The 18,391-nt window shown below is 38.2% G+C and overlaps 1 protein-coding gene across 10 annotated transcripts in view; it reads right to left on the bottom strand.

Annotated features, from left to right (window-relative positions):
• plecb (plectin b) overlaps positions 1–18,391 on the bottom strand; it is a 113,757-nt gene that overhangs the window by 35,180 nt on the left and 60,186 nt on the right. For 4 of the 10 annotated variants that reach the window (XM_079470307.1, XM_079470299.1, XM_079470300.1 and 1 more), the window contains exons 2-9: positions 13,865–13,926; positions 9,830–9,919; positions 7,905–7,982; positions 7,697–7,789; positions 6,397–6,563; positions 4,610–4,725; positions 4,285–4,391; positions 3,557–3,676 (exon numbers count right to left, since the gene is read on the bottom strand). In XM_079470307.1, the coding sequence (XP_079326433.1) occupies positions 3,557–3,676; positions 4,285–4,391; positions 4,610–4,725; positions 6,397–6,563; positions 7,697–7,789; positions 7,905–7,982; positions 9,830–9,919; positions 13,865–13,926 (833 nt within the window). Of the gene's footprint in view, positions 1–3,556; positions 3,677–4,284; positions 4,392–4,609; positions 4,726–6,396; positions 6,564–7,684; positions 7,790–7,904; positions 7,983–9,829; positions 9,920–13,864; positions 13,927–18,022 lie in introns of all 10 variants that reach the window. The other 6 variants (XM_079470306.1, XM_079470303.1, XM_079470298.1 and 3 more) reach the window with 3 other exon arrangements.

Here is an 18,391-nt window from a genome sequence, read left to right as displayed (position 1 = left end):
ACTTTGCGTGAAGTGGTTGCGTAAGCAAAATGCAGAGAGCATTCCATTTGCGCACAAAATGCCATTTAGAGTGATGGGCACATAATCATGTGGTCTGTGTGTGACATACGATTCAACAGGCGGGGTATTTACACGGATGCCTCTTCAACAGATCGCATGCATCGGATCGACCAGAAAGAGAGTACTTTCAAACAGTACCCTCAAGGCAAAATCTTGGACCAAAGAAGAGGACAGAGGGCGAAAGGTCTCTGTCATTCTGTTAACCTCAAAGATCTGAATGCCAGATTGCGCTTCCTACTGAACGTTCATGCATAAAAAGCAGTGAGAGCCGCGACTACATCCATATTAGAAACGGTATGCTGTAGCCCTCCTAACGTTAAAATGTCTGACACAGGACAGTAAATCTGTATCCAACTGTCCGACAAGCATTACACAGAGTAACGTGTACCAGCTGTGTAGCAAACGCAGGCTCGAGCAGCTGCTGTTAGGGCAGCACCACTGCAAAATCCAGCCACATGTAAAAATTACAGGGACGTGAATACGTGAATACATTTGCTCTCTGAATCAGTTTACATTCAGAATGGTCACATGAATCACAGAAAACGCCTATGACGACGGGTTGTCTAGATTAAAACCAATATATGGCTCAGTTGGGGTACAATAACCTATATGATGACTGTGAACTGCCGAAAGCACCTGATATAAGGGGCTGTCTTGATATGCAACACATATGATAGAACGCAAAAATCGAGGACCTATATTTAGCGAGGAGGTGCATAATAACTGCGCAATGATGGGCAAGGTCCGGGACAGGATGTTGACAATCATTCGACTTGGCCATAACTCTGCACGGTGGAGCCACGTCCGCTCTCGTGAATGCCCACTCCCAGCACCGATGCTTTCTGCTGACTGAAACGGAGATCAGCTCGCTGAATGGGGTGATCTGCGACAAAACTGGATTGCATAACAGCTCGTACTCAGTCACATTTCGTACTAGTAGGCAAATTCGCGGCCGTTCAAACAGACGTATGATAGGGAACAGCACTGAATGACCTGGGCGTTGTGAACTCATAATAACACAGCTCTACTAGCTGCCATACATGAAGGGGAGCTTAAAGCTTCACAGATCCATTGTTCGATACAGGGGGCTTAGCGCTGCGTATACAGGAACAATGAAAACCTAATGTGTATCAGCATACAAAAGGACACCGCCATGCCTGGAGCTGGAGGCAAAGAACCCTAGTAAGGCTGAACCTATATAGCTGAACAGTACCAAACCTGCACCACCCTAAGGTGTGTGAAAAGGCTTGTTGCCATTTCGAACAGCGCCCATCTGAAATAATAATCACACCATTACAGGCGCCCAATCATGGGTGAAAATTAACATAAGGCCCGGAACATAAGGCACACTTGGGCATGCTGGAACACACGAGTAGAAGGATCCTAGTTCTTCCTCTTCTCCTGGGTGTATCCTCAAACTCTCCTCCGCACGTGAAGGTAAGTGAAGGAGAAAGATTCTGAGGTAATGTGGTCCAGACGGTGTAATATATTAGTGGCTATTACGCCACCAAGCGGCGTCTTGGACAACATTGGCCAGTTACATTTTCATTTCTAATGGCGTTAGTCAATGAGGTTTCAGTAAGGTTTAGAGAAGGGGAGTCCCAGAGTGTTTCAAGCAATGTTGAGAGACCTCTCTTGAAAGGAAACTTTACATTATAAATTAAGCTTATATAAGGATAGGGTAACACTTTAGTTTGCAGTGCCCTTGTTACACGTTACATGTATTTACTATAAATTATGCATAATAACATGTTATTAATCCTGAACCAAACCCCAATCCTGACCTTTTTTCTGCTGAAATGGTTCTTTGTATTGGCAAATGCCTGTCTTTTTTTAGATGATATCAAATCAGTTATTTGGAAGTTGCCTTCTGATTGGTTGTTTCTCCTGCATTAAAATCCTGATCCAGGGTCAGGAATACAAATAATCAAATGTAACTTCACATGTTCGGGAACTTTTGGCAAATAAAAAAAATGTATTTGTGTCTGTTTGTACTTTAAGACTTTCAGACTTTTCTGTGAGGCTCTCCAAATTTGTGCTAAACAAGCCTAAAACACCATTTATAATTATTATTTATTTTTGTTTAAGAATTGTGTGACTACTTTTGGGAAAATATAATTTTTTCTGAAAAGTTGTTATGTAACAATATAAAATTGTGAAAGAACTTGTAACAATGTTATTTAATATGTACAAATATATTTTAAATGTTGCATGACAACTAATGTTTTAACCAGTAGGAAATAAAAAAAAGTATTACTTAATTTACATGTCTTGCTTCTTGTTTTTAAACTGTAAAACACTTTAAATGCTGGAAAAAGAATAGAAACCCCTCCTGACTTCTGATAAAGAAAGGGTTCTTTATAGCACCACAGAGGTTGTATATAGCATTTTTCAAGGCAAGGTTCTTTATGTCATCTTAGAAAAAATGGTCCTATTTAATAACAAAAGGATTCTGGTTTTGTTACAAACTGAAAAAACTGTTTTTTGGTCAAATGTAAACTACGATTCAAAAATGTTATGGAATGTTTATTGAACAATACTGCAATCTGACTCTGATCTACTAGTACTCAACTAAACTTTAGTCATCTAGTATGGAATTATATAACTCAGGATTCTTTCACAAAGCAGGTAAAATAAATACCATACTCTCAGACCAAGATGATACTCCTATTACATAGCTGCCCCACCCTTGCTGGACCCATCCATTCAAATTCATACAAAGAGCAGGAACACGAGTTCCTTCTCTTCATTATGTGGTTTTGTATGACATGAGTCATGCACTTCAAATACTTTTTTCAAAGTAACATTAAATTACATGACGAGAACTCTCTGGATATGTAGTGTGGAAAACTATAGTCTTTTAACAATATATTTTTAAATACATAATTTGCTATGTATAATTGGATAACTTTTTCAAAATGTAACAAATAGTAGCATGTTAATTTAAACCATGAACTGCAGCATTAGTGTCTAAGGGATTATTACGCCATTGAAAAACATTTGGTTCAAATAGCAGAAACAGTGATGTTCATCCGTAAAATTTTGCTGGTGAAATTGGTCATCAAGCATGGTCATTCCTGTGAAATCATTCTGTCATCATTTACTTTCCCTCTTGACATTATAACATGTATGGCTTTTTCTTCTGGGGCACACGAAATTATATTTTGAAGAATGTTGGTAACCTTGCAATGCATGTCAATGGGAACCAACTATTCTTAAAAATATCTTCTTTGCTGAAAAAAAAGTCAAAAAGGTTTGAAATGACAAGAGGATCTTTGGGTGAACTACCCCTTTAGGAAGTCTAATGGTGATACCATAATTCAATAAACACAATGTGCGGGTCACCAGTATACAGAAAGTTCCACATAAAATCAACACAATGTGCATCTCACAAACAAACCAAAACAATGAAGAGTATTTCATCTACATATGAACAAGGTTTCTAGTAGCAACCGCATCACAATACAACAGCAGACTTTAAGTTAGTGTTTTTCACCTCAATCTCTTCATAGCTGCCTGGGAACTTCCTCTCCTCAAAGATAATGACATGATGTCTGATCCACTTGAGTAGAATGGTAACCAGCTCATAGTATTCATGCCAGCACAGTTCCAGGCCCTGCAGCAGAGAGAACGGACAAACATATCAGAGAAGTACAGGAGAGCTCCTTTCCCCTGTGCTAATTCACTTACTCACTTACCACACTCTCTCAATTAGGAATTCACAAAGCCGTGTCTGACAACCTCAGATTCAAGTGCAAAAATAGTGCATACAATAATTGATTATCTATGACATAGCCTGTAAAGATCCTGAAGTAATCAGACATAATAGATGCTTAAGGTGTAAAGGATTCATGTGATGAAGTGCATCTGAAAGCAATTGGTCCAAGTTATGTAAGAGATCACAAGAAATCTAATATTTTATACAGAGAAAAGCACCCAAAAGCAAAAAGTAATAATTTACTCATGCTCATGCCATCCCGGGTGTTTGTAACTTTCTTCAGTGAACCCAAACAAAAACATATTAAAACGTATAAATAAGTATTAATATAGTGGAAATATAGCAAGGCAAATACCAAGACTAATGTTTTTAGGAAGGCTTTTAAAAAAAATGCAGTTATTATTAGGTTAGACTTGCTATTTAGACTCAGTGCTGACTGACGGAGTGGGAAACTGTGAGAAATGCAACATCTGATACTCTGTATAATAAGGAGAGGGAACACTCACACTGGCCTTGACACCATCCTGGACATCAGGAACACGTGGCATAGCATCATAGAGAGAGGACACATACGTGATAATTGACTTCTCATCAGGATGGGGCACATCCACGTCTAAAATAAATAAAAACAATGAACATTTATGAATACTTGTTTTCATTTAATTTAACTCTATCATAAAGTGGGAGGTTTACAGTACATTTTAGCCATGTTTTGACAAACAGTTGTTTACTGCACAGTTACAGTAAGTAAGGCATATTATGGAATTATACTATTACAAGTATTCAGTTTATCTTTCTTCAGAATGTTCACAGAGCTATATTTATACTTACCCTCTGGGTCAAGTAGTCGTGTGACCCCAAGTTCTCGCTCTGCCACAGAAAAGGCTTGTTCCAGGTTCTCCATGTTGGTCTGGCGATACACCTTCGACATTTCGATAAGCCTGGGCCTGAGGGAAAAATAACATTTACACGTGTGTCCAAAGCAACTTTTAGGGAAAACAACTCACTGTGCATCCAAGTCATTCATTTTTGGTTTGTGTGGACTGGGACTTTAAATTATGACCTTGCTCTTGCTAACACAATGCTATACCAGTTGAGCAACATAAACATTGCATTGCTATATATACAGCTGTATTTTCTTCAATGAGAGTTCACAATAACACTGAATGTTTTATATATTTTGTTATGAAAATGGGGGAACAAACAAGTTCAGAAAACTAGGTACAGTGTCCACCTGCTCCATAAATCCACAGTAACATTTATGTCCTGAGGGATGGAGCCATACCTGACATGCCATAAATACCCAAAGATGGGTGAGGCTCAGAACAACATAGAGGGAACATTATATATATATATACACATATATAGATATATGTATGAGCCCAAAACAAAAAAATATACTACACTAGAAACATCTATAGAAAGTTAGAAATGAAGCACACCCAGTCAGCTCGTGGAAAGGAACATAAAATAAATCTCCACCGGGGCAAGAAGAGTCTGCCATTACGGTCAGATCTTCCATTTTGAGCCCTCCATGCAAACCCCCCAACTTCCTCTCTGGTAAACGGTTAGCTGAGCTCCATCTCGGCCCGTCTGGTGTTTGAGAGTCCCCACTGGAACGGTCCCTCGAGCTTTGCGAGCCCCAGCCAGAGTCCTGTGAACTTTCGGAGGGGATATCCTCACAAACCATTATCACACGGTCCTCCGCATCATTCATAGAAGCCACCGTACTGCTCGAGTCAGTACGGCGCTTTTTAAAAGTCAAACGCCTCTTCATGTTCAGCATCATGGTCCTTTTTGAGTATGTCCCGATTTCAAAGAGGATTTAATGTCCCAAACGGTGTAAAGCCCTGCTTCCAGAAATAAGCAATATCAGTTTGTCTTCTGCATGATTGTGTGAATCCTCCAGGTATTCGGTCTTCTCCTGTTTCTCAAAACATTTAGTCCCATAGAGCTCCAGAATAGAAATTTCACACTTGGTTTAAAACTAGCGTTTTCCAGGCTGCTTCACAACTTAAAAGGTGGCAAGACTGACTACTCCTACGGGTGTTTCTGACTGACAAAAGCATTAAACTCTCTCTCTCTGCTCAGCAGGGTTTGTGGGGCGTATCCAAGCTTTGCAGGTACATGTCTACTGTAAGTTTCGGGAAAGGTGCCCCGCAGCGAGGCCTGTGTCTCAGCTAATAATGACATGGACAATTATACACAGTATTTATCTTTTCAACCCTCACATTCATTGTACACTTCTATTTGCAGTCTATTGTGTTTGTGGGACATGGGACACACCCTAATTGCAGACACAGTTTTAATTTATTTGAAGACTGTTTTTCATTCCGATTTTTCAAAGCATTGTATCGTTCCTTTATTGCAGTGATACTCTTATATCTTGCTAATGGCAGAAAAACTTTTCATCAAAGGACTAGTTCACACAGAGAAAACATTTTCAGCTGCATGTTAAAATTATTTTGTGTTTTGTGCACAGTGCAGTCATACGACTGCCATCACTACTAAAATATGTTATGAATTCAGATTAATCTTTAATCACCATCTAAACATATAAGCTCAATTTACTAACTATACAAGCAAATTGAGAATTTGAGAATGAACATTGCACCTACTCGTGTTTGTGTATGACAGCGTTGAAAAGTTTTCCGTCCCTCCAGCTTGTGGTAAAGTTTTCACATCGAATGCCCTGGTAACCGTCCACCATACGCTGGGACCACAGGAGTAACTTCTCCTTTGCTGACATATCATCTGACTGACCACTCACCTGGATATCTGAAATCTACGAGCCCACAATATGAGTGTTATGGGTTACGTCACATGAAACTGTAGTTATGTAGCGAAATCAATAAATAATCAGAATCAGAACTATCAGACATGCACTAACCCATAGAATACCATTGACCTCCTGGTTCTGAGACAATCATATTTACAGTCAAAGTGCCTTTATGAAAATGTGGATGGCCACACATTACCTACAAGCTGAAAAAAAACTAACTAACTGCATTACAGTTATTTAAGGGTCCAATATGCTGTCAATTTCAAAACTATAATTTGATATAATTAAATATTTGTTCATGCCTTTTTATAAAACGTCTACATGAAAGAAAGATTAAGCTCTTAATTTCCAGAGGTCAGTCAACAACAATCCTAAAACCTCTTTATTTCCTTTAAAGCAAGCATTTCTTTGCTGAGTCTCTAGACACAACAATCTTTGACTCAGAGACTAACCAGGTGGTTATTTCACTGTTCCAAAGCAATTGGATTTAAGATTCAGAAAAACTCATTAGTTAAGATTTCTTTGTGCTTTGAGCAACTGAGCTTTCATATGTATTATTCACAAATTTAATAGATTAAACATTCTGGACAGTTAATTCATACACTGTAAAAAAACTTTTTAGTTTCGTTAAAATCATTTGAATGAATTATTTTTCATGACGAGTGACTTATAAAAGAAATAGTTCAAGTTAAGCAAAGACATGTGTTTATAAGACTTATTAATCACATTTTACCGTGCATAAATTAGACCTCAAACCATAAAACTGATTAAGAGATTATGAAACTAAATATTTAGAGAGAGTTCCTCATGACATTCAACAAATCTGTTTTTAGAATCAAATGAGTTGTCTGATTTATTTTCACATTTTAAGACCACTGTGGTTGGTAAAATCCGGTTAACTACAGTAAATCAGAAATGTATTCGCATAAATCAGACACTGGTTTGAAGAAAAAAAACGATCTATTGACCCCATTGATTTGATGGTGATTGGAAGATTAATAAATATGGCCAAAGACACCCGAAGCTGGAAAGTGAACCAGTAAATTACCCAGACTCGAGTGATTCGCTAGACTGATTTGAAGCCCAGGTAGAGGAGGTAAATGGTATTGGAACTTAACACTGACAGAATGGGACACCTGGAAGTGGAGGATGATGGTCCATATGAGACCCAACGTCAGCTTTGGGTTTCCATCAGCAATATCATCATTCCTGATGTTCACCAACTTGACCTGTGGTTTACAAAAGGAGAAGATTCAGTTACTCTGTCAGGGGAGAGATTGTGGTCCAAGTCACTTTATGGAAAAAGCAATATTAACTTAAGAGTTATCTTAAAATGTCTTTTACCTGTCTGTGTTTTAGGAAATCCAGTGCTATCTGTACATTCTGAAGTTTATGAAATCTCATGCGTCCCCTCTCACGAGGCTGTGAAGAAACAGGAGGAATGTTAAGATTGATAATGTGTTGTATAATGGCAAAGAGAGGTTGAGGTGCATCCTGGATTTATTAGATAAGTGTCTTGAAAGTCATAATGAAGGACATAAATGAAGAGAGAAGCAAAAGGGTCTTGTATGGAGCTAATATTCATGACCACTTACAAATCTAGCAAAGAGTCAGAAGTAGTGGAGTTGTGGCTTTGGTGAACATCGGTTCAGGACAGATGTGCATCTGGCATCAGGTGGTTACACCACGAGACTCGATTTTTTCACGTAATGTTACTCTTACAAGTAAAATGTCCCCCATTTAGCATGCACACATGAATAATTCTTAAAGAATCTAGCTATAGTTTTTAAAAAGTAACATCACTCTTTAGTCTGCAAACATTTAGCCGCAAACCTCTTAAATTGATTAGCTGAGGAGCATACATTGTTAATGACATTAAATAGGCTTTAACATCATGTGACATTTAGAGTTTTTCTGAATTCTCAAGACACCAGAATCCAGAAGAAAAACAAGAGAACGATGGTGCGACGAGATTGGCTGAAGTGACATCATGCACAGGCCAGCCACAGTAAGTGACACAAGCCAATGAAGCATGTACTTGACAGACCCACTCACCAAGCGAATGCTCCGCACAACGTCCCTCTCCCTTGGCTTGCCCCAGCAAGAGAAGTGCATAAAGAGCCGACAGAAGTCAAAGGGCAAACGTCAGCAAAAAGACGGGGTTGTAAATGTCAAAAGAAGGTGAAATTATAGGCGGAGAAAAAGATGTGCCACACAGAGTCAAGAGAAAAGCCAAAGAGTGATGTTAACGTCTTAGCTATAGCCAAGAAATTAAGCATTGTGAGGGGATGATGTCAAGATAGTGTGCCTTGAATACCTGAACGCAGTGTTTTGGCTGTGATTCAGCAGTATATAGCACTTTTCAAGGCAAAGCCTATAATAATGGCAGAGTTACGAATTTCTGTTGACCTGGAGGTCTGGACCTGAATGTGGACTTGAGGGAAGGGTGGGGTTCAAAAGGTAAAGTTTTGTATTTGAAAAGGATTAAGGACGTACTCACACTGTCCTAATCAAACCCGCCCGGGCGAGTTTGACACCTAGTGCCTGGTTCGATTGACTAATGTGAGTGCTTGGCGTGGTTCACCTGGCCTGGTTGGAAGAGATGGGCTAGCGTGCGGTTTGTGTTTGAAAAGGTGGCAGTATGAGAGCAAACCACACAGGAGAGCGGAACTGAATGCATGAAGTAAATTGTGCAACTCTTTATATTATACATCTGTATATATACATCCTGAGATTCAGCTGTAACGGTAGAACTATCTAAAGTGCACAGCACTATTACATACAGGCGTGTGTCACCGCGGCCAAATCTACTCCACATAGTAGGTTTTTCAAATGTAATGCAATGCTGTGTAACGATTGGCTTTATGAAATAATTTACACAAGAGTGATTACAAGGATAATGAGCCGTATAATCTCATATCGCTCTCGTATGAGAATTATATTTTAAGCGGATCGGTCTATGCAGCTCTCGTTAAATACACGAAGTTAAATACACCTAATAAGCCACAAACTGAATATTACGATGGATTCCGTTGTGCTGAGAGAGATCGCTTTGTTTGTGTTTACTTCAAAGCAGTCCCATTGTAATGATGAAAGCGCGTTCGGATGTTAAAGTACAATGTGAGCGAGGGGAGGGTGGGCAATCGCGCTCAGGGCACAGTTGAGATCAACCAGGCTAAATGTGAGTATACCCTTAAGGTGGGTCTTAAGTTGACTGGTTGTTTAGCTAGTGAACACACAGTCAGTATCAGAACATTTGTGATTCTCACCAGTGTCTCCCCGGAGAGGACCTCCAGCAGGGAAATCATGTTGTGTCCATCTCTTAGATCTTCATACAGGTCATTCACATGACGCTGGGCCTGAGGGTGAATAGAGAATAAGAGTCAAATCATCATGATTTTATAGAATTAAAAATCACATCAGCCGCAAAAATATTTTTTTGCCAGCATAGCTTTTTGGTCAAGTTAGTCTACCTACAACAACCATCTTAACCAGTGTGCAGCAATACAAGCTTTCCAAATAAGCTGCAACATATTAATTCATTTTCTTTTCTGAGCGTGGAAACAAAGTCTAAATACAAACATGTATGTCTTCTTCATGCAGAAACAAAACACTGATTTCAAAAGCATTTTATTCCTGCTTTGCTCAGCAAAATGAGGAAGAGGCAATGTATAGCCCACGGCTAAAGAGCGGCCCAGATGCCACACGTCAATAACTTCACTGATTTACAGGGTTTTGAGTCAAAATGAAACTCTGAAGCTGTGTACTTTTTAATCTCACTCTATTTATCTTTCACCATCTTGATCTCTTACTCTCAGCTTGGCTTACTTTCAACGGTTTTATAAAAATACCCTAGATCAAACAGACACGATTGCTTCAGTGTCCTGCAGTGTGATGCAATAATTCATGCAACACTTGTTTAAACGGTCTATATATATAGCTGCAAGCAGCAGTTATGGGGTCAAGCTAAAAAATGGCCCAAAGAAAAATATTTTGGACATGTCATATGATCAGATTTTTTTAAAGCCAAGTTTAAAACCATACGGAAATCCACTTAAAACACAATAAAACTGCTGATACATTTATTTTGACCGTTAGGTGGTGCTGTCACCACATTTTAATGAGGCAAAAGAAGATGTGACATTGATGATTCATACCAAGTTTTGTGTCAATACACAACAGTATCGCGAAGATAAAGCCACATGACCCTTGGCACACTCGCCTTAGAATTTGTTGATGAGGTATACGAGCACTATTTAAATCAATCAAAAATATTTTAATAACTTTTTGTCAGTATTGTCTCCAGATGCTACATACCAAATTTCGTGAAAATCGGACAAATTTAGTAAGAGTTCGAATTATATATTTTTTCTTCTATATTATACAATATGGTGCATAGGAAGTATGGTGGAATATGACAAGTTTGATATCAAAGTACTCGGCTTGAGCTAACAAGTATACAAATGTAAATGACATGACGTTATGATGACTTTTTAATCATCACAAGCATTTTAATAAGATACAGCCTCAAAATACATATTGGCATGCTTGCTGTCTAATTTGTTGACGCGCTATACTAGAACCTTTTCGACAATCAAAAATCTTATAATACATTTTTATTAGCATTGACTCTAGATGCTGTATACCAAATTTCTTGAAAATTTGATAAACTGCCTAGAAGGAGTTCGAAAAAGTAGGTTTTAACCAATTGACATGCGCCAAGGTTTCAGAGGAAATATTTATTTTGTTTCTAGGATGTACTTATTGTCAAAAAGGTACGTGGAAGTTTAGACTGTTGGTGACACTATGGATTTTGGGTTATAAAATAATTTGTTTATTGTTCTCTCAGAGTGAGGTCACAATGACCCTCACCAGGTTTCATTGACTGCACTAGAGTGATTGAGTTAGAGACTAATTTGATGTGGAAAATGTTGGGACTGTCGTCTATCAGTGTGCAAAATTTCACAACTTTTTACTATACAATTTTTTGGGCTGCCATGGACGCAATGGCGGAAGAAGAATAATAACGCCACTATGCCACTTTGTGGCTTGACTCCTAATAAAAAGAAGACTTACGGATACAAAAGTTGTTGACCCCTTAATTATAGTTCACCTTTGAGAAACTAGAAATTTGAGAAACATGAAATACTTGTAGGTTCAAAAAGACTTTTGCATTGCAAGATAATACAAAACATACCGGTGAAGTTGAAATTAAATGAAATTGCAAAAAAATATACTTTCTTTCATCTACCTGTATATACAGTATATGTAACAAATATTTGTTTCTGCTGACAGACTTGTGACTTCTGTTGCTAAATATTTATTTATTTCACAACAAAGCAAAATCAATTTAGCGCAACTGTACATACAGGATTGATTCAGACAGTTGGGTTGAGTGCCTTGGGTAAGACAGAAGTACATGCATGAGTGAGATGGACCTGCAGGGGCATGCTGGCAAATGGCACCTACCTCAGCTTTCCAGTGCTAGATGAATGAATGAAGGATGAAAGGAAATAAAATAAAAGAGAAATCAAAATAATGGAAGACATGAGGAAGGTCATAAAGGACATGAGGAGAGATGAATGGCTTTGAAGATGTAGAAATATACATTTGAAATATGACAAGATATGACAACATTCAGATTACTGTAATTTGAAACATGAACATTTTGTTTTATTTAATGTCCTAACAAAAGTTTATTACTTTGCTGTAGTTGGTATCTTTGTAGTTGTTCTACAACATCTTTAACTTGGAACTTTAAAATTATGTCATTCCAGCAATATGAACAAGAGTTTAATTCAAAACCTTTCTGAACATTTAAATAAAAGGCAGTTGGTACATTATGTCGAACAGTGAGTTCTTTTGTTATTTTCGTGCTGACCAGTAAAACAGTCCTAATACAACTGTATACGCACAAAGTAACTGGAGTGTTTTGAATAACTGCTGCAGAGGACACAGACAGTGTATAAGAAGGTGAAAGACACATGGCTTTATTTCAGCAAAATGAAACCAAACGATTTTGAAAGAATGACTGAATAAAACCTCCAGACTTGAAAGAGAAATGCTTATGATAAAGAAAAAAAGAGAAAAACAGAGATAGAACGAGAATGTGTGAGACGTAATTTGTACTAAAAGACTTTGCCACTAGAGGTCCCTGTTGATGAATTAATGCTTGCCTGTTCCCTTTAGCCACACCTCAACACAGATTATATTGCCTTGACTACAACAAGTTTTATCCACATTAATTGGAAAACATCAATAGTGGCCTTTTCAAGGAACATTTCCCTAAGTAAAATTGTAGGTCTCACTTATGTTCCCTTTATTTGGGTGTCCTCTTATTCTCACATAATCAGCTCAGTCAGCACAAGGCAATAGCATCATCTGTGCTGATAACAGCTGATGAAAGATTAAAACCATGAACACAGTTTGTGTTTATTTTACTATCTGGCTGAGTGCTGGTCAAGGTTAAACTCTGGTTCAGTCAGCACATTAATATTAGTTTATTTTTATGCAGATTAAGATTTGTTTTAGGACATTCATTGTTACATTTGTGTTTACCTAAAAACTATATTCAATAGACTTCTCAGTTATGTTATATTTAAATATTTACAGCTAATATTAAGGCGGGTAGACAAATGTCTGTGCCACACATGTGCTACTGTTGCCCTGAACTAAGGATTGTTCATACCCAGAGTAAAAAAAGCAGTTAAAAGCTGCAAAATGATTCCAGATGTTCTTGACATGTAGGTCTGTCTTTTATCAAGTCTCTTGGGGTCGTTTTTTGCCCCAACATGTTTGAGTGATTTGGGCTAGTGCGGAAGCTACAGCAATAACCTCCAGTCTTTTTTGCTACAGATGGGCTTTTCACTTTTCTCACCTAAAGAGAATGTCTACATTCTACAGAATTGTTTGTATTTCAATACACCCATCTTACATAAATTCCCTCTTCTGAGAATAGAAAATGATCAAATGCTGAAGTCACTGATGTCTTTGCTGAGGTGTTAATGAATAGAGGGCTGTGATCTACGTGTCGAAATTGAAATAGCTTTTGAAACATGCATTTACTTTACAAAAACATGCTTTAACATGCTTTAACTGTGTGTTTTGGGGAACACACAGTTAACTGCAATTGACGTTTTGAAATCACCTGATCCCATGAATAGATTTTAAGTTTTCTTATTTAGGTACGTCAGTTTCAATAACTCATGATGTGCTACAGGATTCTGGTATAGCATGATGATAGCAACACTGGATGAAACCATGTAAATGAATGTAATACGAATGCAAATCAACAAGAAATGTACCTTTATCAGATGTTTGTTAACCCATTTTGTGAAAGTCTTTTTTTGCACTCTGTCCCGTTCATCTGCAAAGAAGAAAGAAAAAGAAAGGTTAATACATTTCAAGAAAGATTGATAATATGCAGAGACAGCTGTAAGAAAACAAGTAATTTCCCCAGAAAGTATAAACTCGAATTGTGTTATCAAAACATTGCTCTGTTCGTTTAAGCATCCAAAACAGCTTGGCACAGCAACACTGGCTCAACCAATGGTGTGCGTTTTGGACAACCATTGGTAATTGCTTCACTTTAAAGCAATAATAAGGAACATTTGCTCACCACCATGTTGTTCATAAGCGCAGTTGTCTGTTACTAGTGCCGTAAATACTGTCGCTGTATAAGCTTACCAATGGGCAGCACAATACACATTCATTTGTTGACTAAAGCTGATGGAACCGGCAAATGTGGAAAATCTTTTCCACAGACCCGAACACATAACTTGCAGAGTGTGGTTGTAGCCGATATGAGGCTGCTCAGGTAGCAGCAGCAGTAGCATTCATCTGGTTAAGAGTTGTTCTAGCGCTGAAATCATTTTAGAGACATTACATTGAGGTCGAAAAACTATATAGTGTTGCTTTAATACTATTGTGATAATTAACACTGCCCAAAGAGTGCTCTGCTTCAGCAAGACTAGAGCACTGGTGTCAAAAAAAAAGAATTTTGACATAAGTTCTTTGGTTTGAGTAGTGAGGCATTACAGCACACGACCCCACCCAGAGGCACACCCATCTAAAAAAGATGATCTCTCTGTAGAGCTGAAGAATTATGACCGCAGGATATGTCTAGGCAACTCTATTGTCAAGCAAAGACTGAGCACTAGGTCGGGGAGAAACATTATACACTGTGATGTCTCAGCCAGGTAAAGATCTACTATGATGGCAGAAAAACAATGCACTTTTATCTTGTAGACGTTGACTATCACAACACCACAGATACCTGCACACATATAGTATATGAAGAGTCATGTCTATTCAGCAAACTTAAACAAAACAACTCATTCTGCTGTGTCATACATATGACCAACACTCATGGTGTCAATTTTTCACAACCTTTATAGTAATTGTGTCACATGGGGCTGTATCACAAGGTTCAAGTTTAACGTTACAGTGTTCAAAGCACTCCATGAAGTTAAACAAAAAAAAATGTTGACAAAATAATTTAGAAACAAACAAGCCAATCAATAAAGGGCACACTTTCTTGCCAACACTTTTATGTTAAAGGCAGAATGCATGCTATCTTAAGGTGCTAACTGTAGCCTGCTAGCACTGAAATCACGATCCCACCCTCCATTCGAATCACCTTCCAAAGCCACACCTCCTCCAAAACACCGTAACATTATTATCGAAGCATGTACATACCTGCCCAAAAGAAACAGAGCAACCACGGTATCATCATTCATATTCTTTTCCTCCCGGGGCTGTAAAGGCCAGCTGCACCCATGTTAATTTGAGTTTTACCTCTTTCATGGTCCAGACGTTTTTTCGTCACTGCTTTTTCATATATTATCTATCATTTTTTTATCGCAACTCTAGCTGTATTGACGGTGTGAGTGCGCTGATGATTTCTGCATGAACTGAACTGGGTGCAAATTACATTGGACGAAGATTTAAACAGGACCAGTCTCAACCAATGAGTATCGTCAAAACGTTCGGCCAGAATGTTTTTATTGGTCGAACGTTTTTTGGTCCTATGCCTTTCACAGATGACATATAAATACAACAAAATATTTGACCCCTATTCTTCTTGATTGCTTTCAGGATGTGAAGAGATTTCTAATCAGCATTACAAAAAAGATTCTGAACAGAATCATGCATTCTGCCTTTAAGTATTATCATCAAGAATAACAAAATACACATCAGGTGTTTTTCAATTTTTTAAGTAAATTATACATTTAAATTGCAGATTCATCTGTACTACTGTAGTGTTAACACTGAGGTTTCAAGACATTGCTCTTTTATATTAACTGTCCCCACCAGGCCAACACAACAACATTTGCTCATCCAATGTCATGAAATGGTCTAGAGACTATTTGTTCAGTCAATGACTGTGTGAGTATTTGGTGAATTTTACACACTTCACTGTTAAATACATACAGTAGGTGTTTTAGAGTGAGTGGATATCCGGGGCTTAGACCAGAGACATCTAAATACAGAAACCTGAAATCTAAATATAGACTGTGTATGTTAAAGTCATGAAGCTTTATTTCTTCACATTTACACCTGTGCCATTACAACTATGTGCAAATCACACTCACCCTAACCATTTCTATGCATCACCATTCTGCCCGAAATTATTGTAAACATTGGAAATAAATATCTGAGGTAACAATTCATTTAAACAAGTGTAAACTAGAAAATAATCGTGCACTGCAAAATTGTGAAATTTTAGATCATTATTTTGACAATAAGACAATGATGCCGTCTGTTGGCTGGGCACACCAAACATGGCAGCATGAACACGTCTGGTGGCTTCACCACCTGTCGTTGTTTTTTTGGTTCAAGTTATTTATAAAGATTAGCGATTGCAACATATGTGCGCACAGCCACGGAGCTCTCTATTTGAATGCAATTTCTGCGCATCTCCATTTAAAATAACGAATAATGTGCGTGCAAAAGAAGTCAAATGTAAACTGGTAATATAAACACTTAACTGAAAACATTAGGGCCTTAAACCAGCCATGCAACTGTGTTTCTGACTTATTTACAATATTAAACGTGTTGTCTTCTCATGTTTGACATGGTCAACTGAGTTGGATGTATGACGTAGTATTTCTGTGCTCTATACACTCACCCAGCATTCGTATAGGTTTCGTTTTTTTGTAAAAACTTTCCTTACTCCCTTATTGGACAGTTCTCCCGGTAAAGCATGCAGCATGCCCACGTGTTAACCAAGGAGAGCAGAAGAAGGAGCATGCGCACAAGTCAACTTCACTTGTGTGCAGGAGGAAGAGAGCACAATATTCGCGAAGTTCAGCTGTGTTTGTTTGTTCACTGCATTTGTGTGATGAATATTATATATACGGTGGATATAACGCTGGATTTGGAGATCGTTTGAAACTGATAGATGGCGCGGTCTCAGCGCTAAAAGATGGCAGAAAAAAATGCACATGGTAAGTGAAACTGATGTCTGTGTATTTTTTTGCAATGGGTGAGCACATGCTTTAGTTCCAAGTGCTTTTAGTTTAAGTGCTAAGAGAGATCGCTTCGTTTGATCAAAGTGTGCTCGGGTGCCAATGGTAAAGTACAATGTGAGCACAGGCCAGTGCATACGAATGTTTCTTGAGCAAGTTCAGTCCTTTCAAACACGCCCAGCAATTCAGAGGGAACAGCTGATTCAGTCCCGCACAGACACACCCGCAGGTCACACTTTGTTTCTGCTGGGTGGATTTAAACATGCTTAGCAATAATGTTACCATGGTGACTATTTGTGGGTGGAGACCCGGTAAACCTTGACCTCAAGCGACCAATGTAATGTGAAGCTTCCATTTTTTTATTTTTTATTCAATTTATTGTCATTAAACACATACAAGTACAGTGCAACGAAATTTATTTGGATGATGATGTGGATTAAGATTGACCAGCATTGTGTGGCCTGTGCTCTTAAAAGACCCCTGATTGCCATTAACAGACCTTTGATCACCTTTCAGTATGTTCTACTAGTTTCCTTTCACAAGTATAATGTTACCACACTAATGTTTTAACCCTTAAAAGCCTTAAGTAATACATTATTGGTATCAAGGTACACATTTTTTGTCTATGTAGCACAAACTAATAAAATGTCTGTTAACCATATAATAGGCAAAAGAAAGCTTCACTTTGTCTTGTTTTCAATTAAAGGTGAATCTATGAAAGATTATGGAAGAATAGCATTTAATAATACACCAGGTGCCAACCATGCACTATGCATTTCCAGTGGCGTTCCAATGGCATTGCTTCACTCTGGTTAAAGAGTCTGCCAAAACCATACATTTAAAGGCCTTCAGCCTACCAGTTAATAACCGAAAGTTGATAACTATAAGGCTCATGTACCAGAAAATCTATAACAAAACATTGTTATTTTTGCAAACACAAATATTACATCTTTCTGAGAATAGCAAGTGAATTAAAGAGCTGTCCTATGGTACCTTTCCTTCCATCCATGGCTTTTAGCATTCCCTGATAATTAAAGTCGTCTGAGGGTATCCTTTGTCTCTCCACGCTGTCCGTGGAGAATTCCCTCCGTCTCTGTCTCTCTTGTGTAGTCATCTCCTTTGACTCACACTCACAACTAAATACAATGTTCAGCTTTTGTCTCCGATGAAAACTGGTGATCTTGACAAGTTCCTGTGTGTAGTCCACACTTTCCCAAGAAACTTGGAGCAATGTTCTCAATATGCCCTAGTGCCTGTGATCTTCTCTTTCTGCCTCAATACTCAGCCTCTCCTCTGTCCCATGTAAATGATGTCTGCAGGCTACAGGTGCTGGGTCTGCTTTAGTGCTACTCTGACTGCTCT

The sequence above is a fragment of the Barbatula barbatula genome (genome assembly GCF_947034865.1).
Source record: "Barbatula barbatula genome assembly, chromosome: 12".
Lineage (NCBI taxonomy): Eukaryota > Metazoa > Chordata > Actinopteri > Cypriniformes > Nemacheilidae > Barbatula > Barbatula barbatula.
The sequence above is the reverse complement of the archived record's forward strand: the minus strand, read 5'-3'. Positions and strand labels throughout refer to the sequence as shown.